Source organism: Malaclemys terrapin, chromosome 10, assembly GCF_027887155.1.
Source record: "Malaclemys terrapin pileata isolate rMalTer1 chromosome 10, rMalTer1.hap1, whole genome shotgun sequence".
NCBI classification, from domain to species: Eukaryota; Metazoa; Chordata; order Testudines; family Emydidae; genus Malaclemys; species Malaclemys terrapin.
This window is the reverse complement of record NC_071514.1, coordinates 44843058-44868711: the sequence shown is the minus strand read 5'-3', so window position 1 is coordinate 44868711 and position 25654 is coordinate 44843058. Positions and strand designations below refer to the sequence as shown.

The 25654-nt window shown below is 39.3% G+C and overlaps 1 protein-coding gene across 11 annotated transcripts in view; it reads right to left on the bottom strand.

The window, feature by feature from the left end:
* Positions 1-25654, bottom strand: part of NEO1 (neogenin 1) — a 553038-nt gene that overhangs the window by 184880 nt on the left and 342504 nt on the right. For 10 of the 11 annotated variants that reach the window (XM_054041102.1, XM_054041112.1, XM_054041104.1 and 7 more), the window contains exons 6-7: positions 6748-6902; positions 2533-2653 (exon numbers count right to left, since the gene is read on the bottom strand). In XM_054041102.1, coding sequence (XP_053897077.1) covers positions 2533-2653; positions 6748-6902 — 276 coding nt within the window. The remainder of the gene's footprint in view (positions 1-2532; positions 2654-6747; positions 6903-25654) is intronic. The other variant, XM_054041103.1, reaches the window with a different exon arrangement.

Below are 25654 nucleotides of genomic sequence, written 5' to 3'. Positions count from 1 at the left end.
TAGTATCGGTTTGTCCATTTCTCAAGCACTGGCCTATAAACATGGAATGCCCTTTCCATAACTGCTTCATATGGCCTCTAACTTCTCATTTTAATCCTTTTTTAAGAAAGGATTTGAAATTATAAGCCTACTGGAAAGGGAAGCCTCCTAGAAAGGCTTGCCAACCCAGCCAGGAACTTTCCAATGTCATCTTTAGAAGATAGAAGAAACTGAGAGATTGGGAAGGGAAGGAAATTGACTTAGATATGCACTTTCAATAGGTAAGAAAACTATGCACAGACAGTAAGCAATTTTTTGCCAGTTTTACATTTTTATTTGATTTTTCAAACTTCACAAAGCCAATATTTCTCATCACCAGGAGCCAAGTCTGAAGATTTAGAAAACAGCTGTTTGAGTTAGCATGCCAAAAAACCCAAAAACCTTTAAGTGTAAAAAATATATATTTTAATTTGCACACCAAAACAAAGATTATTACCAGGTCACTATCTTCATGTACTTTAAGACCTCCATACACTCCCATTCCTGAAAGTTTACTTCCTCCTTGCCTTTCATTTTATCTGAGATAGTATACAGCTTTAATAGCTTATTTCAATATTATCTCTCTGTGTATAAATGTGATGGCAGGCAGCACATACACCACTTTTCATGAGTTAGAATTTAATATGCACAGCTCACTCATGACTTTGCTCCACCACTCGTTAAGCCATCATTTGCAATGAAGAAAAATTAAATGTACATTATGCTATCAACCTTGTGATTATATGTCAACAAAGAGCAGTATTTATAACATATAGGTGTTACACATGGAGTGCAATGTTAAAAACATTGCAGGCCACATAACAGAAAAATATAATTTCATAGGTGTACTGTTACACCTGTTATGAGAATCCACCAACACTGCTCCCATAATCCTCTGGCGGCATGCAAAAGAAAGGACAGAGTTGTAAGGCAAAGTCCTCTACTGTAACAGGAGAGATGGCTGGAGCAGGATAGGAGATGAAACAGTTGGAGGAGGAAACAAGCAGCAGAGGAGTGACACCAGGGAGTTAAAGTTGAAAGAGAAGGAGGAAAGCAAAACTCTTGGGAGCTGGGAGGACGTACAAGCCTGGGCAGGGCCTGAATCTAGAACTCAGACACATGAATTATTCAACATTTTAAAAAAATGAAAATATGGAGTTATCCTTCCATTTCCCAGCTTTTGAGAACTTCTTGATCTGACCTGTGTAGTCATCAGAATCCCTCAAGAAGAGATAAGATTACTTTTAATTTTGTTCCCTAGACACACAGATAGTAGTAAACCATTGTTGGATCTAGATTCCTAATACTGGACAGATGGGGAAATACCATAGTTTATAGCACTAAAGCAGTTGAATCCAGCAGGGGCATCTTTCGCTCCAAAATATATAGCAAATTTTGTAAAATACAGAAATGACTTCAACCAGCACTGAAACATACCCACATTGTACAGTATATTCTCTGTATACTGAAATGTCTAGCTGTTCTATTTCTGCTAGTATTGCAAGTGCAGTCATACCATGTCTATGGTCCTATCTGAACAATGTCTCTTCTTTAATTTTTCTGAACCCAAAGGAATCCTTTTCTGTGGACAACAGAATGCATAGCAGGTACCTTCCTTGACATAACCAAGAATTCTTACTTCCAAAACAAGACCAGGATCGGACAGGCAATACAAAAGTCAAATAATAGTATGAAACGAATGCTCTCTTGCCTGATGTCTTCCTTCACCTTCATATCAGTTGTCTCCCCTACCCTCCTAAGACTGATTACCAAAAGTTTTGTGACCTGAGGCTGGAAGAGTTATCCAAGATGATGCCCTAGGATGTTATTTGTACTATTCGGTGTTTCTCTTAGTGAGTATTTCTACTATCATGACAGTAGTTATGCTCCCTTAATACCTAAAATATGTAATATGGGATATTATATGTTTAAATGGTAAGGATGTAAATGTTATTAATGATTTCTCTGATTAGGGCATGATAACAAATATTTATCTTACTCCACAAATGTTCTTTTAAAGAATTCTTTTATCAGTTTACATACGTGATGGAGATTACTTTAAACAAATAAATTTTGACAGGGGAGAATAGCTTCTGAAATTGAAATGAATTTTATCTGAACTAATTCACTTGTATAAAGTTCCATGACTGCGCATTTTTCACTTCTGTAATCCCATTCATCAGTTTCAATTCAGCTATAGCCACTATATTTTTATCTAGCTGTGCCCTAGTACTATCTTAGTCTGGCTCTGTTGTGTTTTTTTTTTTTTTTTTAATAAACATTCCAGGATAACATAGTACATTCTCCATATTAAAGGGGAATGGTTTGGGGCTTACTCATTCTTTTCCTATAAAAAACTATTAATGTACAGTAAAAACACTTAACTCAATGACTCATGCTTTAAAAAGGCTTTCTGGTTTAGCTGAGTTGTGGACGTAATGCCTCATGCAGAAAAAGCCCCTTGAAACTGCTTTTCCCCACCTTCTGGCACCATGTTTTCCCCGTTTATCTTACCATGTTCAAGTATTATCAGCTGTGCTCCAGCCTGTGCATTTCCAACATCATTTTCTGCAATGCACTGATAGAATCCTTCATCTGATTTCACAAGACCCAAAACCTGCAGGTTATGCTCCTTCTGGGGGGGAAAGGCAAAACATTTCATGATGCATTCATTAAAAATGAACTATAAATGCAAGCACATTAGTTTTTAAATGGTTACTATGACTTTCTGAGAAAATGCCCACATATTATGGCTATTATAACAACCATGAGCCTGTCCCAGGTAAAGTATCTTTTACTTTGAATTTTCAAATGGCTGCACGAAAAATCAGAACAAAACTATTGTTAATAGGCTATGGAAATCATAACCTGATCCTAACATTCAGAAGTTAAGCATAGGCATGTATACAATCATGTATCAAATAATTATGTTAGTAAAACTAAAAATGATTGTAAAAGACAGACTGCACACTTGGAAATCAAGTTCTTACCTACACAGTCTTGTAGCCTCCGATTAAACCTTTAAGATACATATCTCAGTAATGAATTTCATTAAACCGTACAGAATTACACTTTAAGGTTTGCTCAGCCAAAACTCAGGATTATATCATGAGTAAATCTCTATGGTACATCTTTGTTTGCGATTTTAATTCTTGTGCAGCCAAAATGACTATACAAAACTCAAGCAATCTATGGTCACATATACCTCATGACTTGGCAGTTTTCTACTGTATAAGAAGGACTGATGCTGTTCAAATTCAAACTGATAGATTGTCTTTCTCCAATTAATTCATTACTGTGTATGTCTCACGTAAAAGATGTATGCTATAAAGAAACAGACTTTTATAGTGTAAGGAACACAGTGTCTATGCTCTTCAATAAAATGCTTTACACTGGATTACACAGCAATAAAGGATTCAAGGAGTCATTTAATGTTTCTGGACCTTAACCACACACTGTAAAAATAGGCACTCACTCACTCACTCATGCCCGTCACCCCAGTCGGGGTATGGGCCACCAGCCACAGATCTCCAGAGTCCTTTATCCTGGGCCATTTGCTCTAGCTGGTTCCAGGTATAGCCCATTTTTTTGCTATCAGCCTGAAGGTCGCGTCGCCAGGTGTTTCTTGGACGGCCTCTTTTCCGCTTGCCTTGGGGGTTCCACCGCAATGCCTGTCTAGTGATGTTGGTTGGCTGCTTGCGTAGTGTGTGTCCTATCCAACCCCACCTTCTCCTTCTAATTTCTTCCTCTGCTGGAAGTTGATGGGTCCTCTCCAAGAGGTAGATGTTGCTGATGGTGTCTGGCCAGCGGATCTGGAGAATCCTTCTAAGGCAACTATTTATGAAGGTCTGGATCCTCCTGGTGGTTGTTTTAATTATCCTCCAGGTTTCAGCTCCATACAATAAGACTGATTTCACGTTGGAATTGAACAGTCTAATCTTTGTTGCCAAAGACAGCTCTCTAGAGCTCCAGATGTTCTTGAGCTGTAAGAAAGCTGCTCTTGCCTTACCAATCCTTGCTTTGATGTCTGCGTCCGTTCCACCCTGTTGGTCGATGATACTGCCTAGGTAGGTGAAGGACTGCACTTCTTCCAGAGGGATTCCATTCAGTGTGACTGGGTCATTACTGATGGAGTTAATCTTGAGGATCTTGGTCTTGTCCTTGTGGATGTTGAGGCCAACCTGTGATGACATGGCTGCCACTACGTTGGTCTTCTCTTGCATCTGCTGTTTGCGATGCGAAAGGAGTGCAAGGTCATCGGCAAAATCCAGGTCATCAAGCTGCGTCCACAACGTCCACTGGATTCCGTTCCTACGCTCATAAGTGGATGTCTTCATAATCCAATCAATGACAAGGAGAAAGAGAAATGGTGACAACAAGCATCCTTGTCTGACTCCGGTTCGCACCTGGAAGCTGTTTGTAAGCTGCCCTCCATGGATCACTCTACAGTGTATGCCATCATATAAGTTCTTAATCAGGTTGACCACCTTTGCTGGGATGCCATAGTGCCGAAGGAGCTTCCAGAGAGTCTCTCGATCCACGCTATCGAATGCTTTTTCATAGTCAACAAAGTTGATGTACAATGAGGAGTTCCACTCCATAGACTGCTCGACTATGATGCGAAGCGTTGCTATCTGGTCCGTGCATGATCTATTTTGCCAGAAACCTGCTTGCTCATCTCGTAGCTGTGGGTCAACGGCATCCTTCATTCTCTCTAAGAGAACTCGGTTGAAGACCTTCCCTGGCACCGACAGAAGTGTGATTCCTCTGTAGTTGGCACAATTGCTGAGGTCTCCTTTCTTGGGGATTTTAATAAGATATCCCTCTTTCCAGTCTGCTGGAATCACTTCTTCTTCCCATATCTTCTCAAAGAGGGGGTACAGCATTTCCACTGAAACATCCAGATCTACTTTCAGGGCCTCTGCTGGAATATCGTCAGGTCCAGCCGCCTTCCTATTCTTCATCATAGTGATGGCTTTTCTGATCTCATCTCTGGTTGGTCTATCACAATTGATTGGAAGGTCTTCGTTGGCTGGGTCAATGTCTGGTGGATTTAATGGTGCTGGTCTATTCAGGAGTTCCTCAAAGTGCTCCGCCCATCTATTCATCTGTTGTTCTATTTCTGTTATAGACTTTCCCTGCTTGTCTTTGACGGGACGCTCTGGTTTGCTGAACTTTCCAGACAGTCGCTTGGTGATGTCATACAGCTGTTTCATATTACCATTGTATGCTGCCTGCTCCGCTTCTGCTGCCAGTCCATCCACATAATCTCTCTTATCCTTCCTAATATTCCTCTTCACTGCTCTATGGGCTTCAGCATACTCTTTTTGCGCTTTAGCCTTTGCTGCTCTAGTCCTGCTGTTATTAACTACTGCCTTCTTCTTCTTTCTATCTTCTATCTTAGTCAAGGTCTCTGCTGTGATCCACTCTTTCTGCTGATATTTCTTAATTCCAAGCACTTCCTGGCATGCTGACCTAAGTGTCTCTCTCACTTTCTGCCATCTGTTGGATACACTGTCTTCCTCTTCCTCAGACCGATCCTGTAGTACTGAAAACTTATTCTTCAGCGTCAGTCCAAAATCTTCCTTGATCTTATGATCCTTCAAAAGGCTAACGTTGAACTTCACTCTTCTATCTGACGCGTCTATCCAGTTCTTCTTCAGCTTCAGCTTCAATCTGGCCACCACTAAGTGATGGTCGGACGCTACGTCTGCTCCTCTTCTAACTCTAACGTCCTGCAAAGATCTTCTGAACTTCTTGCTAATACAGACATGATCGATCTGGTTTTCTATCATGCCTGCTGGCGATACCCAGGTACTCTTGTGGATCCGCTTGTGAGGAAAGATGCTACCTCCTATGACCAAGTTGTTAAGTGCACACAGATCCACAAATCTCTCTCCATTCTCACTCATCTCTCCCAGAGCGTGGGTCCCCATGACTTGTTCATATCCTGTGTTGTCAGGTCCAATTTTGGCATTAAAATCTCCCATAAGGATGGTAATGTCTTTGTTTGGGAGAATCTCTAATATTTTCTGAAGTCTATTGTAAAAATAGTCTTTGTCCCCTTAACCACACACTGTAAAAATAGGCAGCTGACCCTATAAAAGAGCATAGCTTATATGTACATACAGTAACTCCTCACTTAAAGTCATCCCGGTTAACATTGTTTCGTTATTTGGTTGCTGATCTATTAGAGAACATACTCGTTTAAAGTCGTGCAACGTTCCGTTATAAGGTTGTTTAGCTCGCCCTGCTCCACCCATCCGCCCGGCATTCCAGCCGGGGAGCGGGATTGAGGTGCGGAGGCTTATCCCATTCAGCCCGCCCGGCATTCCAGCCAGGGAACAGGCAAGCTCCTGACCCCTCTCCCCGGCAGGAGCATGGAGTGGGGCAAGCCCCTGTGCTCCGACCTCACTATGTCCTGCCTCAAGCAAGCTTCACAATCAACATTGGTGAGTACAGTATTAAATAGTTTGTTTAAAATTATTTAAAACTTATACTGTATATGTATATAATGTCTTTTGTCTGACGAAATTTTTTTCTCTGGAACCTACTCCCCCCCCATTTAGATTAATTCTTATGGGGAAAATGGATTCGCTTAACATCATTTCTCTTAAAGTAGCATTTTTCAGGAACATAACTAAAACGTTAAGCGAGGAGTTACTGTACAAAGGAGGATTAAGGTACAGGTCAACAGGTTGAAATGACTGAAAATGAAAATGTACTTACTACAATTTTGAAGTAGTCACTAGGGATCACCATGTCTCCATTCTTGATCCATTTCACTGTTGGAGTTGGTTTCCCAGTCACTTCACACTCAAAGACAATATCCATAGATTCATGAGCATAAATATTAGCAGGCTGCTTCAGAAATTCAGGTGGAGCTTTACATATAAAGATAGAAGGAGAAAAGTTACTGTTTATCTAGACTTTGGTAATATCATTGGAGTTTTCACTCTCTATATAATAAAACGATACATAAATTATAAGTTGAGCTGGGTGAAATTTTTGGGACAAAGAGTTTACTTGCTGAAAAAAGCAGTTTGGGGTTGACCGGAACTATTTATCTATTTGTGTCAATTTCACCAAGTAGTTTTGATCGAACTGAAAAAGTCTAAATGCTTCAGTATTGTTGAAATTAACCCAATTACTATCCACTGTCACTGGGGCAGCAAGAGAGAGAGAGAGAATGACTCTATAGCCTGCTCGGTAGGGCATCTATTGAGGATGTAGGATGCCCAAGTTCAAGCCCTGCTCTAGTAACTGTCGTTATTTATGCAAAGTGGAACAGTTTTAGAGAAGAGATGGAGAAAGCCCCATAACCAGAATATGCCATAGCCCAATGGCAACATCACTCTCTGTAACCTGGCAGATCCAAGTTCGAATCCCTTTCTCCACATCACAGAGAGAGGACTGAACCTAGATCCCCCCCCAATCGCAGGTCAGTGTCCTAACCATTGGCGAGGAAGGCACCATGACCACCTCCTCCTCAGTTTTGTAAATCTAGTCCTCCTTTCCTTTTGTCAAAATGCCTGAACAATCAAAACAGAACTTTTTGGATAGAAACAAATGATTCATTTTGACATTAGCAAATCATTCAGTTTACATTTTTTTTCTACTTTTCCATTCACCAAAAAGTTATAAAGTCAGTTTTGGTTTCACCCAAACCAAACATTTTTAATTTTTTTTTTTTTTGAATGGACAGTTATTAACCCTTTATTCACTCAGCTCTAATTATAAGCACTGCTAAAGAGTACACCAAGCACTGTAAAAACAAACAGTAGCAATGTAGACAGGGATTTTCAAAGGATACTAAAGGAGTTAGGCACCCAACTCCCATTACAGTTCAATGGGAATTGGGCACCTACCTCCTTTAGGCTCCTTTGAAAATTATAGCTGTAATTGTCAGTGATCAAGAACAATTAAAGCAAACAGAAAACAATTCTTTAAACTACTTTTAAATTCTAACAGAATGAGAATTATGAATAATAGCAAGAAGTGCATTCCATTGCCAAGGGATATAGATACAAAATGTTCTAGCTACAGCTGTTTCAAGATTATATTCAGGGCCAATTAAACAGCCAGCTATTTTGAACTGAAGTGATCTGATGGGAATATATGGGAGAAGAAGATGAGTCATATATGATGGAGCTACTCATTAAGAGCCTAAAAATCAAAAGTATTTAAAAATCAATGCAGAATTTAACTGGGGTCCAACAATAAGACTTCTGTTGTTGAGTAATATGTTGCACCCTTGTATGCCTGTTAGACAGCTGCATTCTAAATGGAGGCAGTGTGCAGTGGCATAGGGTATCAGGCCTGGTCTATGCTTAAACCTTAAGTCACCACAGCTACGGAACCAAGATGTGAGAAAAATCCACACCCCTGGGTACCAAAGCTATGTCGACCTAACTCTTGATGTAGAAGCAGCTAAGTCGATGGAAGAATGCTTCTTTCAACCTAACTACCATTCAGTGTTTAATTGGTAATGAAAGAGGTACTGCAGCTCAAGCTATTTTTTTTTACTTTCATAACTAACACAGCAAGCCCAGAGGTCCCGGAACTATGAACTGCCAAGCCCAGAGGTGCCGGGGCTCAGCCTGGCAAGCTCTGGCACAAATTAAGCACTGCTACCATTGCTTGTGGAGGTGGTGTTCCTACAACAATGGAAAAATCCCTTCCGTCACTGAAGTCTGCGTCTACACTATGAGGTTACAGCATTATAGCCAGGTCATCGTAGCTATACTCCTGCAGCGCCCATAATATAGAGATGGCCTCAGACCAGGAGCTAAGAGACCATTCATGGTTCTGTCATTGACTCGCCATGTGACTTTGGGCAGACCACTTAGAGCTCCATTGTACAATCTTTACACCACATTTAATGGAACTAATCCAATGAAGCAAGTTCTCAGCAACACAAGTAAGTTTGTACAATAGAGCCTTTAAGTTCACTATGCCAAAGTTCTTCCATCTGTAAAATGGGAATAACACCTACTTATCTTTGTAATGGGCTTCAAGATCTGTGGATGAAAAGTACTACATAAATATTTAATAAGTTGCATTTTAGAAATACTGTAAGTCAAGTTGGGCTCCAGAAAACAAAGAATTGTAACTAGTCTATATTAAAGAAGACAATTTGTCAGCTGCAGCAATTTGATCATATTGAAAAGGCAGACAAAATCCCACAACTAGTATAATACAGATTTCTTGTAAACACAAGATGTAGGTATGCCCAGAATCCTAATGCTTGAAACTCAAGGTGGAACATCACCACCAAATAAACTGAATGAAAAATTAAATTAAATTTACATATCCTAGGGAACAAAAAGACAGATAAACTGACAAAACCCAAAAAAGTAACACATACCTAAAGATTGAAATTTTGTGTCTCGCTCACATTCTTAAAGTACGAATCACCTTGATGTCTTTATGAATAACATGACAACTCAATTTACACAATTTTGTGTCATATCAAACATTTTCTACTCTTTTTTCATCTGCATGCTGTCTCACTTAGATTGTAAGGCAAGAATTACGTCTTATGTGCCTGTTCAATACCATGAACCTTTATGGCGCTCAAAATAAACAAAAATAAAAAAACAAGGCCAGACCAGCAGACATCATGTATAACATTGAGCAACCTCACTTGATGCCATATAAATAATATGTTAAAGACAGAAGTACTGTAAAACATGTTTATTTGATGGTAAAGTAAAATATGATGGATCATTCACCCAGAACCAAGTCAGAGAAAGGAGATAAAGTTACATTATTTTTGTGTATCTTTTAGCCAGTACAACTGATCATACCAATTTGGATTCCAGAATAGCATTAGTTAATGGCTGCTGTATACTTGGAAAGAATGTGAAACTCTAGATGCAGGGCTATTTTGCTGACATATGCTAGCAGCGAGAATAGGTGGGTAGTGTTAGGACCGCTCCAGGTCTATAAAATGGTGTGTAGGTCTGACTACAGTAAGAAATGGAGGATGGGTCAGAAGAGACAATGCAGAGATAACCCTAGGAACAGCTAAGCTTGACAAGAAAACATGATTCACCCACGAAAGCTTATGCTCCAATACATCTGTTAGTCTGTAAGGTGCCCCAGGACTCTTTGTTGCTTTTTACTGATCCAGACTAACACGGCTACCCCTCTGATATAAGAAAACATAGGCAGACCCCAGGGAGAAAGTAATTTAAGACTGTTTCCAATATGTGTTGTATATACTCTCTTTTACAGCAGAGAAGTAATTCCACCTGATTACATATATCAATGGTGGATTAAAATACTCAAATGTAGATGCTTGAAATTCATGTAACAATTCCAAAATTGGCCATATTTTGGAATTTCAAGTAATAAAAGTTATAGAATTTTTTTGTAAGTAACACAAGCCTGCTATGGAACAGATTTACTGCTAAGAAACAAGGACCAGCGGACAAGGTATGTCCACACTGCAATTAAACACCCATGGCTGGCCCAGGTCAGCTGACTAGGGCTCATGGGGCTCAGGCTGAGGGGCTTTAAAATTGTGGTGTAGATGTTTAGCATCAGGCTGGAGCCTGAGCTCTGAGGCCTCACAAGGGGGGACGATCCCAGAGCCCAGGCTCCAGCCTGAGTCCCAACATCTACCAGGGCCGGCTCCAGGCACCAGCTTCTCAAGCAGGTGCTTGGGGCGGCCACTCCAGAGAGGGGCGGCACGTCCAGGTATTCGGCGGCAATTCGGCGGACGGTCCCTCACTCCGCCTGGGAGTGAAGGACCTCCCGCCAAATTGCCTCCGCAGATCGCGGCTTTTTTTTTGTTTGTTTTTTGGCTGCTTGGGGCGGCCAAAACCCTGGAGCCGGCCCTGACATCTAAACAGCAATTTTACAGCCCCACTGCCCAAGCCCCATGAGACTGAGTCAGCTGATCCGGGCCAGCTGGGAATGTTTGTTCGCTGTGTTGACATACCTTAAGTGCGTGTCTACGTGGCATTCTGGAGCACACCTCCGAGCTCGGGTCAACAAAATAGGGTGGAGAGGCTCACACTAGTACTCTAAAACTAGCTGTATAGACAGTGTTTTGAAGTCAAAGCTCAGCCTTCAAAGCCCACCCGCCTCCATAGGCTTCAAAGCCCAAGCTGCAACTTCAAAGCATTGTCTATACAGCTAGTTTTAAAGCATTAGTATGAGCCCCACCAGACTGAATCTGTTGACCCGACCTGGGAGGCTCAATACAAAGTGCTACCCCTAAGACTCTTTAGCTTAGTGGCAGAATGAGGAATTGCTTGCAGCAAAACTCTATGAATATCACCTGTTCTGAAGAATGTTCACGCTTGCTTGTTTCTGATACACACATAGACATAAGAACAATTTGCTTACTTATTTGGCAGCCCTGATTCCCGGGAGAGTCAAAAGCACTCTTTTCCCCTTCACCATTTGTCAAATAAAGTCAATATGTAAGGGCAACAGAGTTTAGGCAAACATCTCACATACTTGACTAGTCAATGGGATTTATTTCCTGCTAAGGAAAGTGAAGGAATGCTAGAACATGTTACATTTCTTCCTAAGAACACAGTTCCATTTTTATTGAAGGCTGTCTGTATGTGAAGGGTTTTTTTATGGTTATCTGGAGACAAGCAACTCTCCAAACACTAACTGTAGCTCTGGCTTATAAATGAAGCAACTTAATAAGGACATAAGAATATGGAAACACTTTGCTATAAAAAGTGACCAGTTTAAGCACTTCTCCCCCATGTCCACTAACCATTTTATTACAAGGTCTTCTCCATTACCTGTGTTTTCATAAAAACTATCATAAAAATGGAAGAAAGTTTCTCCTTGGAAACACAAACACACACACACACACACACACACACACACACACACACAGCTTTTCTGTTCAAGCTTAACTTCATGCATGTTCATTACAGTACAGCCTTTAATTTCACAATCATACATTATTTTTACAACAGGACTCCTGCCTCATTTGATACAATTGCTGTTCAATCTGGGCAAGGTGTGAAGCACGGATCTTGCATAATGAAAATAGTATCCAATCACATAAATAGAGGCTACATTGCACACACACAAGGTTGCAAGGACAACTGTAACTTAATAATGTCCTGACTTCTGAACTTCATTTTGTATCATCATCTTTCCTTTTATGCTGTCTAGTTTATGGAATTTCCTAAGGTAAAATAAAATATTTCATTGCATGCAAACCATTTGTTAGACAGAAGCAGAACACTCTGTCCTGAACAATATGTGCATTCAGTGAAGGAAGATTCCATGAAGAACCCCTGCAAATCTTCCATACTCACCTTTACATATTCTAGAAGCAGATATTATTCCTTCCATGCTCTCCCTCCTACATACACATAACTATTCATAGTAGGGAATGAGACAGGACTCCTTTGGAGCACTGTATCCTTGCATACACTGTCACAGAGTACAGTACACATGAACTTACACATTAAAAATGAAATTCCACTTAACTTTCTTATGCATGCTATTGCGCATCTCAAGTAGAATGCTGAAACATCTAACAAGAGGAAACTTCCACTCTGCTTGTATACATACATATGAAGTGCCAACGGAACTTCTGCAGATCACAGCCATATAACAAAAATGCGTGTATGTGAAAAGGACATTTTAAGAAGTCATTATCACTTGGCCAGATCAAAGCTGGTTTTCACCAGACCCTCATAAGGCATATCTATGACCCTGGAATTATGTCCCTGCCAAACTTCAAGTTCCTACTATCTCCTCTTTAGGCACTGACAACTGGTCAAAAGAAAGATTGCAATATTTTAAAAAATAATTGCAAAAGTTTACTTATTTCCCCTCCACTCTCTGTTCTCAAAAATTCCACATTTAGGAGTAAAGTCAGAACTCTTGCTAATAAGTTTAGATATCTGCAACAAGAACTATAACAGGGTCAGCTGCTTCTCGAGTGCCCCCACCTCAGTTTCCCCTCTTGGATTGTTCTGTGTGATGGGACACTAGATGGGGTTACTACAGATGAGTTACAACAGAGAATTCCTCCCCAGGTGTCTGGCTGGTGGGTCTTGCCCACATGCTCAGGGTCTGACTGCCATATTTGGGGTCAGGAGGGAATGTTCCCCTGGATTTGGCAGAGACCTGGGGGTGTTTTTTCCCCTTCCTCTGCAGTATGGGTCATGGGACACTTGCAAGTTTAATCTGGTGTAACTTTAAGTCTTTAAACCATGAATTGAGGACTTCAGTAGCTCAGCCAGAGGGTAGGGGTCTATTACAGGAGTGGGTGGGTGAGGTTCTGTGGCCTGCAATGTGCAGGAGGTCAGACTAGATGATTACAATGGTCCCTTCTGACTTTGTACTTTTGTCCATTCACATCCCTTCTTGGGTTATACTTTATTAAATTAACAAACATTCAAAATAAAATGTTCAAGTCCATCCAAAAGTCCACACAAAGATTTCTCTTCATTCTCCCTGGCCGCCTTCCAGGGACCTTTCCTTTTTGGCAGGCCACTCCCAGACCCTACCTGGCTGGAGTCTCAACCCTCACTCCCAGGATTCTCTCATAGACCCTGCTCACTCCTAGCAGTCTCTAATCCCTGAGCATTCCCCCTTCATTGTAGTCTTCTGCTTGTAGTCTTTACTGGGTAATTACTCTGATCTCTCCCAGGTATGGCTCATTCTGTAATCAGGGCTGGCTAGCCCCAGCCCTTAAGGGGCAAGCCACCCTGTTGCAAGGATTAAGTGCTATTTACATTTACATCCAAACATGATACAAGATTCTATTACACCACTGTTAGACTTCCTAGCAGGTGGGGATATTATAGGTTAATTCCATATGTTATTTGAGCAAAGATTGCCAATTGTGCTGAACTGTGTAGTGGCTTTCTAATAAGGACAAAATTCCAGTAGTAACCTAAATCTCATTAGCACTTTTGCCCATCTATGATCCCAGTTAACGAACAAGTATATTCAAACATCTTGCTATTTAGGCAACTAGGGGCTGGAAGCATCACCAAAGACACATAGTTGGTCTTCCTATTTCAAGAGAAGTGTGAGCAATGTCCACTGTCATCTATTCCCCAACAGCTAGTTATAGATGTCACAATCTTGCAAGTAAAGATTGCATATTATTGGCAGAACATTACTACAAAGCTTTGGGAAAACTTATATATATTTATCAGGACTAAACAGGCAGGAAATATATCCAAGGTTACTTACAAAGGCAGGAAAGGGAGCAAAAGAAAGGCTTGGGAATGAAAGTCAATAGTCAAAAGGTGTGTGTAGGGATGGAGGGATGGAAAACTGAAAGGTTGCCCCAATATTTTCAAGATAGAAAATATGTGAAACAAACAGAGCTGGGACTATTCTTCCAATTCCACCTACAAGACAGAACACAACCCCTACAGTTTGAAATGTTAATGCATAATTTCATCAAATTACCTCTAGGAGCAGTGTGGTCCCTCTAAGTCAGGGCAGTACACACAAGTAGGGGGAAATGTAAATTAAATCTTGGGGGAGACTATCACAAAAATGGATGTCAAACTGTGTGTGCTGTAACCTACTCCCATGTAATCTTTGTTTAAGAGACTAGAGTTGGAATCTTTGTCTCTTTCAAATAAGAAGTGCTCTTCTACGCTACGGGGCAAAAGCCAAGTTGTTCACAAATGTTTAATATGGAAAATGTACATTTCATTTTCAGTTATTTTCTTTTTAATGATTTAAAAATAATGCCTTTAAAATGTGCTCTTTTACAGTTTAACTACTTCATTGTTTAGCATTCACACTGATTAAACACAACATAAATGCAGATGTTTGTGGTAGAGAAGTTAAATTGATAACCAGAGAGCAAATGAGCCAATTACCATATAAAATAAGATTTGTAATGGAAGATTATGTGTTTCGTTACCAAATAGACAATTAAACTTCAAAGCAGCCTTGGCAGCTCTGCTTTCCCTCCCTCTCCCTCCTAATGTCATTATCCACGCAAAGAACAATTTTAATTGCTAAATGCTTATGCAGAATTTCACATGCAGACTATTATACTTGCAACATCCCTATTCATGGGATCCATTTAATTCCTTCACTATTTTGGAGCTATTTTAAACTTTTTAATGTTTAAACACTGATACCTAGTGATCTCCAATGGAAACCAGTGTTTAGCAACAGTGCAACTTCAGCACTTCATTGTTTCCTTACCGTGCTATGCTAGATAGAATTCTATATTTGACTTGATAGTACTTGTATTTGCATAATCTGTGGATTCACTTTAGATGTTCAAAGATTAGGAATGGATGTCCCTCATAATTACAATGACGGGAATAAAGAAGTGTTGTTTACTGTAAGCTTTGCATTATGGATTCTTTAAGTACCTTTTCATAGCTTTGCAACTCTTTTACCAATGTTTGGAGCAGGAAGACTGAATAGCCTCAACAGGTAGCAGCTTGATTAAGGTCTGCTATGAAGTCAGCCACATGCACTGCCTCCAATGAGTGAGAGAACCAATTATATTTAGTCCCTCCCCAAAATCCCCAGATGAGCTTTCCTTTCATTGTCATACCAAATCACTCCTTTTCCCCAACAACAACAACAACAAAAAATCCAAGTTTCTTTTTTTTCCCAATCTCATTTCAAATTAGCAGCTCAGGCTGGGAGGGAAGAATTAATGTAGTACTTCAAACTTTTAAGCACCATTTGACATAATAACTAATCAAAAGTTGTGTATCTTAATTGTGAATACAATTAATTATCCATATATGAATCAAATTAGTGGCATACAAAATATGAGTGAGGTAGGACCTGAAAATACATTTTAAAATGTTTTAGGCCTTATTCACAGCTCAGTCTAATAGTGTTTATTTGAAAATTTGATGCCTTCACTAAAAGTAAAACATATTAATCTCTACAAGATTTTATTCATTTATGTGAATATTTATTTCCACAAAGGGCAATCATCTGAAAGATCTGAGTACAAACTTACACAGCAAAGCAGTCTGGTCAGCCTCTCTCGTTTTAGGCAAGCAGCAGACCCCAACAATTAGACTGACTTAATGTATCTCTCTACACACATATACGTCATATATCACTTGAAATCTTATTAGGTCTACTTTAAGATGATGTATGACGTGGAGCTGTCAAGTGGTGCTGTTACTATAGAAACAGGGATAAGCAATGACATCATCAACACATAAAAAAATGACCACTTTGAACCATTTGCATTCGTTTGTTAGTTTAATTAGTCTACATATTATTTCATGATATAAAATTGGATTTCTTTGGGATCTCAAACCATCACAACAACAATCTCTAGGGTAAAACAAATCTAATAATAAATTTCTAAAGGTATCATTGAAATATAATAGTGCTGGTGACATTTCTAGTTGTTATCATCATCTTGTTCATCCTTAATACCTCTGTTGAGAATGCATGGGTCACCACAGTCCTCATTCCCTGAACAGAACTGTGTACATGCCAAGGCAAGATTGTTCTGACAACAGACACAGTTGATTGTGAAGCAACCCCTATGGGTACAGGCACAAATGAAGTTTTGAAGAAGCTCAGATGCCATACAGGAAGTAGTTCATCATCCAAATTTTTCCATCCATGTTGTAATGGTGATCCAGTATTTCGTTTACCTATGTTCAAAGACATCCAAAATGTTGTTTGCCAAGATGCTCTTTTGACATGCTCTTCAAAACTGTCCTCACATGGTGAGAGTTTGGCCAGTAAATTGATGGCTTTTTGATGGCTAGATTCAGGTGCAAGCAATACAGGTCTCTGAGACTCCTTTTCTTTCTCATTCTGGTCATGTAACACTGCTACCAACTTTCCTGCTGCAGAAATGATCTCTTGTCTGTCTCTCCCCCCCAATTTGGCAAGATCTCTGCAGCAGTAAGCTTAACTGTTTTGGCAATATTAAATTACAGATTTTTCCCAGTACCAAATAGGGATGACACAGAGTCACATCTTGTTAACACATGTACAGCAGAAAGTATGTTGCAGATGTCAAGAGTGTGTCACAAATTGTATGCACACCTCACTTACGGCACCATTTGATAGCTCCACATCACACCTTGTCTAAATGTACATAAAATAAGCTTCAAATGATCTAGGATGTGGGTGTGGACAGGCTGGGTACATTAAACTCTGAAATTATGGCCCTTTTTGGAGAATTGCCGCATGCCTATTTACAAAAACCAGCCATCATCTAATAATAAGCAAACCAATATTCCATAACACCTTAGTTACTACCATATTCCTTCTATGTCCTAACCCTCCTCAAAAATACAGAAAAACATATGGGTGTTGTAGGGTGCCCTAAACAGATCTGGACTATTTCTGATCAAGGGTGGGTGAGTGCTTTTCAAAGTTGAGGGCCTCATGGATAACACTCTGCCAGTAGCTCTCTCTCTACTATCCCAGTGGCTTCAGATCAGGGTGGATTTGATTTAAATCATTAGTCAGGAACACTCAATTTAATCATGGATTTCTACATAAAAGTACATTCTTGTTGGTTGTTATAACCTTAATACATATTCTTCAAAACTCCGAGATAGATATAGGTTTCATTTATAGAAGGTACACTATACATTTTTAAAGTGATTTACTTTGAAAACTTTTCAGATTAGTTTTACAACTGTATCAGAAAATGAATGATTGTTTGGTTATTTAATTTACCAAAGATAATTGAAGTAGATATTTATGAAGTCTTTGGGAGGTGAACTATCTCCAATTCAACAGGTTAATCATTAATATTTGGAGGATTTTCTTGCCATGTTGTATTAGGAGGAGAACATCACCAGACAGACATTTAAATTGTTTTTTTTAACTAAAACAACATGTATTCTGGATTTTTTTTTCAACAGCAAACATAATATTTTAACAAAACAAGCATATGAATTTTTGAATTTAGTTATACATTCCCATTTTTTAAAATGAGGTTTGTTTTTGTTAAAATTGTTTTTAACTAAAATAGTTAAATGAAATATTTAAAAAAAACACCCACAAAAATTAAATTGACTATGTCAGCCAGGTCAACATGAGAAACTTAAAATATTGGCTTCTGCAGTTGTCTTCAACTTCATTTTCCTGTTTGTTCATAATCTGGAAAAGAAAAACAAGCTTTCCTGCTTTTTCAAGTCCCAAATGATTTTTCAATTTGGAATGAATTAGTCCAAAAGGAAGAAAATATTCTTTCTACACCAGCAGAAGAAGCTACTGACTGCTGTTAAAAGTGAGATTATCACTTTAACAGTCTCTGAATCCAAGTGCTTAAGTGACTTCCACCAGTTCACTGGTGTGACTTTCTTTAAAACATCATAAGAACATAAGAACATAAGAAAGACCGTACTGGGTCAGACCAAAGGTCCATCTAGCCCAGTATCCTGTCTACCGACAGTGGCCAATGCCAGGTGCCCCAGAGGGAGTAAACCTAACAGGCAATGATCAAGTGATCTCTCTCCTGCCATCCATTTCCACCCTCTGACAGACAGAGGCTAGGGACACCAGTCCTTACCCGTCCTGGCTAATAGCCATTAATGGACTTGACTTCACCATGAATTTATCCAGTTCTCTTTTAAACGCTGTTATAGTCCTAGCCTTCACAACCTCCTCAGGTAAGGAGTTCCACAAGCTGACTGTGCGCTGCGTGAAGAAGAACTTCCTTTTATTTGTTTTAAACCCCTGATGCCTATTAATTTCATTTGATGACCCCTAGTTCTTGTATTATGGGAATAAGTAAATAACTTTTCCTTATCCACTTTCTCCACATCACTCATGATTTTATATACCTCTATCATATCCCCCCTTAGTCTCCTCTTTTCCAAGTCCTAGCCTCTTTAATCTCTCCTCATATGGGACCCGTTCCAAACCCTTAATCATTTTAGTTGCCCTTTTCTGAACCTTTTCTAGTGCCAGTATGTCTTTTTTGAGATGAGGAGACCACATCTGTACGCAGTATTCGAGATGAGGGCGTACCATCGATTTATATAAGGGCAATAATATATTCTCAGTCTTATTCTCTATCCCCTTTTTAATGATTCCTAACATCCTGTTTGCTTTTTTGACCTCCTCTGCACACTGCGTGGACATTTTCAGAGAACTATCCACAATGACTCCAAGATCTTTTTCCTGACTTGTTGTAGCTAAATTAGCCCCCATCATATTGTATGTATAGTTGGGGTTATTTTTTCCAATGTGCATTACTTTACATTTATCCACGTTAAATTTCATTTGCCATTTTGTTGCCCAATCACTTAGTTTTGTGAGATTTTTTTTTCATCAGCAAACATATATTTCTTGAATGGTTCACCCTTAGCTCTGAAGTTTATTATAGTTGACATTATGAAGGGATGATTGCTGGATGTCCATATCATAGCCAACTCCTCTTCTTCAGCAGTTAAGGTTTGAGCTCCCCCAGGGCTCCTCCTGGTCCCATACCACTGGTATGGTGGAGGGGCCCAATCCCCCAGTCCTACCTGATGTCCTGGCCTCCCAGAGGCAGGCGGGAGGAGAAGGGCTGCCCCATACAACAGCTGTTCCTGGGCTCTGTCACCATCCCAGGCGCTGCATGCAGAGAGAGGAAGGGGGGACCATGTGGAGAGGATTCTCCATTGACACCCTGGCCCCTCCAGGCAGCCCCCTCCCCCTCACCTAGGTCATGCTCCCAGCCGCAGGTGTGCAGATTTAGCAAGGGGAGACCCCTCCCACAAGAACTGCAGTGATTGACAGTGCCATGGGCCAATAACAAGTCTCCTATGAAGGCGTGGCTCTGCAAAACAATCCTAGGGTCTGCATAAAACACCAGCTGCAGCCCATCCTCTGGGCTCAGGTCAGCTCCCTAGGAGCTCAGGGAGGGCAACTGCCCCTTTCCCACCCTACCTAAATGGCAACCCTGGCTCTAGACCCCAGGACCAGCACCGACTGCAACTATGGACAAGGGGGAGGGAGAGCCCTGGGCTCCCTGCCCTGCCTTGTTGCGCCACTAGATAAATGCAAAGCTGGGGCTTCATCCTTAATTTGGTCATAGATAACAGAAGTTCTACTGACTGCTGACCTTGCAACAACCAACATGAATGAAAGGCCAGAATCCTTCTCACTCGATAGTGTAGCCTCTTCGGAAAAAGGCAATACCAAATGTTTTAGAGACTAAATATCTTGACCCAATAGTAAACCTTATCCTTACTGTGTTTTCACACTTTGTCACCTCAGTGTCACACTCAAACCCTCATAACCCATCATCATCCTGTTGCCCGACTCTCCCAGCGTTGTTCTACCCTTTTCAATGGGCCACGGTAGCCAAAGGGCACCCAAGCAAGGGTCTTCAAGTGTAGAATGAAGCAGCTACCTGTAGTCCCACAGACATCTATAATTGCCCCATACCATATCTAGAAACCCCACAATTAAAATGTAATACCAACTCAGCTCCTCCACAAATTCTTCTTCCCCCTCTTCATATACCCCTCTACACAAAAGCACCTTTCTACACTCCCTCTCTTATACAGATTATATAAAAAATGAAATTTCTAAATCCAAAGAACCTCTTTGTCACAATACTGGATATAAAACTACACAGATTACTATAAAATGTGTGTTAATATTATGCATCTGATATTCATCAAAAGTGTTTTATAATTTAATTTTTCTATACATTTCACACAAAAGAATCTGACTAAAATTATAGCTCATCTTGCCTACCAGGCAGTATCCAAAATTCCCAGTTGTTCTAAAGCCCTTTTATTTTGATGAGACGCATCTCATCCCACTGTGGAAGGTATGGAATTCCTGAATGGCACGTGAGGAATTTCATTTTCCTCCTGGTGGACCTAGATACGTTCCAATAGGGTGTGACATTGCTCCCAAGTGTGTTGTATCATATTAGAACTAGGGCTGTCAAGCAATTAAAAAAATCACGATTAATTGCTTGATTAAAAAAATTAACTACGATTAATCATGCCATTAAACAATATCAGAATACCATTGAAATATTTTTGGATGTTTTCTACATTTTCAAATATATTGATTTCAATTACAACACAGAATACAAAGTGTACAATGCTCACTTTATATTTATTTTTATTACAAATATTTGCATTGTAAAAAAGAAACAAAATAGTATTTCAAGTCACCTAATATAAGTACTGTACTGCAATCTCTTTATCATGAAAGTTGAACTTACAAATGTCAAATTATGTACAAAAAAAATAACTGCACTCAAAAATACAACAATGTAAAACTTTAGAGCCTACAAGTCCACTCAGTCCTACTTTTGTTCAGCCAACCGCTCAAACAAACAAATTTGTTTACCTTTGTGGGAGATAATACTGCCCAATTCTTATTTACAATGTCACCTAAAAGTGAGAACAGATGTTTGCATGGCACTGTTGTAGCTGGCGTTGCAAAGTAAATACGTGCCAGATTCACTAAAGATTCATGCTTTGATCACCATTCCAGAGGACATGGGTCCATGCTGATGACGGGTTCCGCTCGATAATGATCCAAAGCAGTGCAGACCAACGCATGTTCATTTTCATCATCTGAGTCAGATGCCACCAGCAGAAAGTTGATTTTCTTTTTTGATGATTTAGGTTCTGTAGTTTCCGCATTGGAGTGTTGCTCTTTTAAGACTACCAAAAGCATATCCCACACCTCGTCCCTCTCAGATTTTGGATGGTACTTCAGATTCTTAAACCTTGGGTCGAGTGCTGTAGCTATCTTTAGAAATCTCACATTGGTACCTTCTTTGCGTTTTGTCAAATCTGCAGTGAAAGTGTTCTTAAAACAAACAACATATGCTGGGTCATCATCCGAGACCGCTATAACATGAAATATATGGCAGAATGCAGGTAAAAGACAGAGCAGGAGACATACAATTCTCCCCCAAGAAATTCAGTGACAAATTTAATTAACGTGTTATTTTTTTAACGAGTGTGATCAGCATGGAAGCATTCCTCTCGAATGGTGACCGAAGCATGAAGGGGCATACGAATGTTTAGCATATTTGGCATGTAAATACTTTGCAACGCCAGCTATAGAAGTGCCATGCGAACACCTGTTTTCACTTTCATGTGCCATTGTAAATAAGAAGCGGGAAGCATTATCTCCCGTAAATGTAAACAGACTTGTTTTTCTTGGCAATTAGCTGAACAAGAAGTAGGAATGAATGGTCTTGTAGGCGCTAAAGTTTTACATTGTTTTGTTTTTGAGTGCAGTTATGTAACAACAACAAAATCTACATTTGTAAGTTGCACTTTCATGATAAAGAGATTGCACTGCAGTACTTGTATGAGATGAATTGAAAAATACTATTTCTTTTGTTTATAATTTTTACAGTGCAAATATTTGTAATAAAAATATAAAGTGAGCACTGTACACTTTCTATTGTGTTGTAATTGAAAATCAATATATTTGAAAATGTAGAAAAACATCCAAAATATTTAATATATTTCAATTTGTATTCTATTATTAAAACTGTAATCAATCACAATTAATTTTTTAATCATGATTAATTTTTTTGAGATAATCACGAGTTAACTGTGATTAATTGACAGCCCCAATTAGAACCACCCTTAAAAATGAAACTTTATTCCACCCCAAAATGATGCTTATAAAGAAAGTAAGGAAACAGTTCTAGAGTATGGTGATCATACCAGCTAATCCACTTAGTCACATCTTTCATCTATTTTCACACCCTCACTACTACTGCTGCAATGTATTTGATTTTCTATTAACCTATTCACTTTGTGGCAAATATAGCTCATGTTTCTGCAAATACCATTCTAACTATATCTTTCTGTACTTGCCAGGATTAAAAACCCTTGGGTTTTTCCATACATATACCAAACTAGAAGATGTGTTGATGGATGGTTCTGATCTGATTTACAGCATAGGTCACCATTTTATTGCTTGCGGTAGCTTGGCTATGCCAAGTCGACTTAACTCTCACAGTAGAGTACTGTATTCTAAATGGTGTGTATTTCATTTAAATTTAAAAGCAATTTCTTTGGTCAATAAGATGACCTTAACTGATTCCTGTTAACTATTTGGCAATGGCACATACAGTACGGACAGTAATGAAAATTTTACAAATCCCTCTACATCGATCAGGTACTGGATCAAAGGACTAAAAATTAAATTAATGACAATTTTGATTAAATTTTGATTTTTAAAAATTAAAAGGAGCGTGCTAATCCCCAGCAAGTCTCAGTTATCATTTAGCTCAAGTACAAGTCAAACAATGTAACATCTGTCTCAAGGTAACTTAAACTGTAAGCAAAATTCACTTATTTTAGCTTGATCAGTTTGTTGGCTTTTTTAATGAATAGTTTTCAAAGCAGGAAGTCCGTAACAGAATAAGACACAAAATTGATCTCTGCTCTAAAATGGCATACAGGACAACATCTTCCCTCCGAAAAAGACAGATAATGTATACAAATTGGGATTTGGTATTTAAATATACAGTATATCCACATACAGTAGTTAGTTTTCTTAAAGTGAACAACAGCAACAGGGTCTTGTGTAGTGAAGGGGGGAGGGATAGCTCAGTGGTTTGAGCAGGGTTGTGAGTTCAATCCTTGAGGGGGCCACTTGGGGATCTGGGGCAAAATCAGTACTTGGTCCTGCTAGTGAAGGCAGGGAGCTGGACTTGATGACCTTTCAAGGTCCTTTCCAGTTCTAGGAGATGGGATATCTCCATTAATTAAAAATTAATTTAATTAATTAATTAAAAATAATTAGAAAATGCTCTCTTCCCTAAGGGCAATGGTGGAGGGAGGGAGAGGCTTGTTTATGAAATAGATTAAAAGAAACTCCCCAAAAAAGCTATTTCTAAAGAAAGTCAAAAGTCTTCTAAACCTCTGAGTAGGACTGAAAAACACATTTAATAGGTAACTGGAAATTTTGCATAGCAAACAAAAGCTGACAAAATGGAATCTAGTTAGAGAAATATCCACAGGATTGAAAACTGTCAAATGCATAAAAAAGGCAGTGTACCAAGAAAGAAAAAGATTATAAAAATGTAAGCTAGTATATGCAAAGCATTTTTAATATGCAAAATCCCCAATTTCCAATGTATGAACTGAAACTGTCCTAAGAGGATGAAAGCTCTTGTGGTAGCAACATAATGTACCTTTATTCTTAACTCTGAGAATAAAAATTTCACATCTGTTTTTAACAAGCAAATGATCAGCAGTTTTAGATACTGGGAAAATTAAATATACATACACATTTAGATGTATAGTTCTGAACACTGGGAATGGTTTACTATGTCAATAGGTCACTGGAATTCTTCTATAGCCCTCCTTTCATGTAAAGCATATAGTGACTGACAATTTGATGGGATTTTGCACCTATTGTAGTTGTAAAGGCACAAATGACCAATGAGACAGTAGAATTTTGAGCACTGACACAGGTTGTCTAGAGGCTGATAGCTTCTTCCACACAAATGCCAAAGCATTTAATATGAAGAGAAATACTTACAAAGTGAGAGGGAAGAATCCTGGCTGGAATGAAATTAGGTAGAAAAACAAAGATATCTTGCTCATGCTTGAAGTGAAAAAACTTGCCCAGAAATTGCAAAGTACAAAACACTATCCATGGGTCATCTCCAAGAGAAATGTCTCTGAAGCAGCACAGAAAAAATTGAACATTATTAATAGAACTATCCATAGATCAGATGATGGTGAATATTGGAAACATCCTTGTCCATCAGAGAAATACCTTTTAAAGGTAAAATAGATTGGATAATCTCTGAGCCAACAAGACCAGTCTCTAATTATAGTAAAGTGGAAGAGCTTGTAAGACCTGCAATCTGTTTAGCTCTGGCCTGAGGACCTTACAATACCTTAATTGTAGCTTGAGAATGGTCTTTGAGCAAGGAGTTTATTAGTTCTACTGCCAAAGTGAACAGAATTTGTAAACTGAGGAAGCTCTGGATTTTTCCTCTTTTCTTTAAAACAAAAGCTAGCATTAATTCAGCGTTAAGGAAGCATAATCAAATCAGAAAAGTCCAAAAGTTAAGACTTCTCTAGCAATGTTAATTTAGCCAAGTTGCATAAGGTTTTTTTTTGGCCCAATCCTCTAATTTGTCTAGGTCCCTCTGTATCTGATCCCTACCCTCCAGTGTATCTACCATGCCTCCCAGTTTAGTGTCATCTGCAAACTTGCTGAGAGTGCAGTCCACACCATCCTCCAGATCATTAATAAAGGTATTGAACAAAACCGGCCCCAGGACCGACCCTTGGGGCACTCCGCTTGAAACCGGCTGCCAACTAGACATGAAGCCATTGATCACTATGAAGGAAAAGGTGGCTATACAATATAATCCTCCCCATTTTCAATGCCAAATAATAATCTTTGAGGGAGATTAGGCATTTAGGGTGAGCAAGTTGGAGATCAGGTACTCTGGTGTGATCTGTTTAAAATTAGCATGTTTTATAAGCATAAGAATGCCATTCTCAGCTCTTGTGTAAATCTTTGAATAATGACATATCTGTCCTTGTGCAGCAAATTCTCCAGATATTGTACATTCTAATAATAGTTAATAAAAATCCTTTCCTTGCAGGCTGACTTGGTGGTGCACGGGAATCCAGCATACTCATGTATTGGGACTCCCTGGACCCAGCGAGACTGCAACACCATGTCCACATTCCATGGCCCTGTCTAC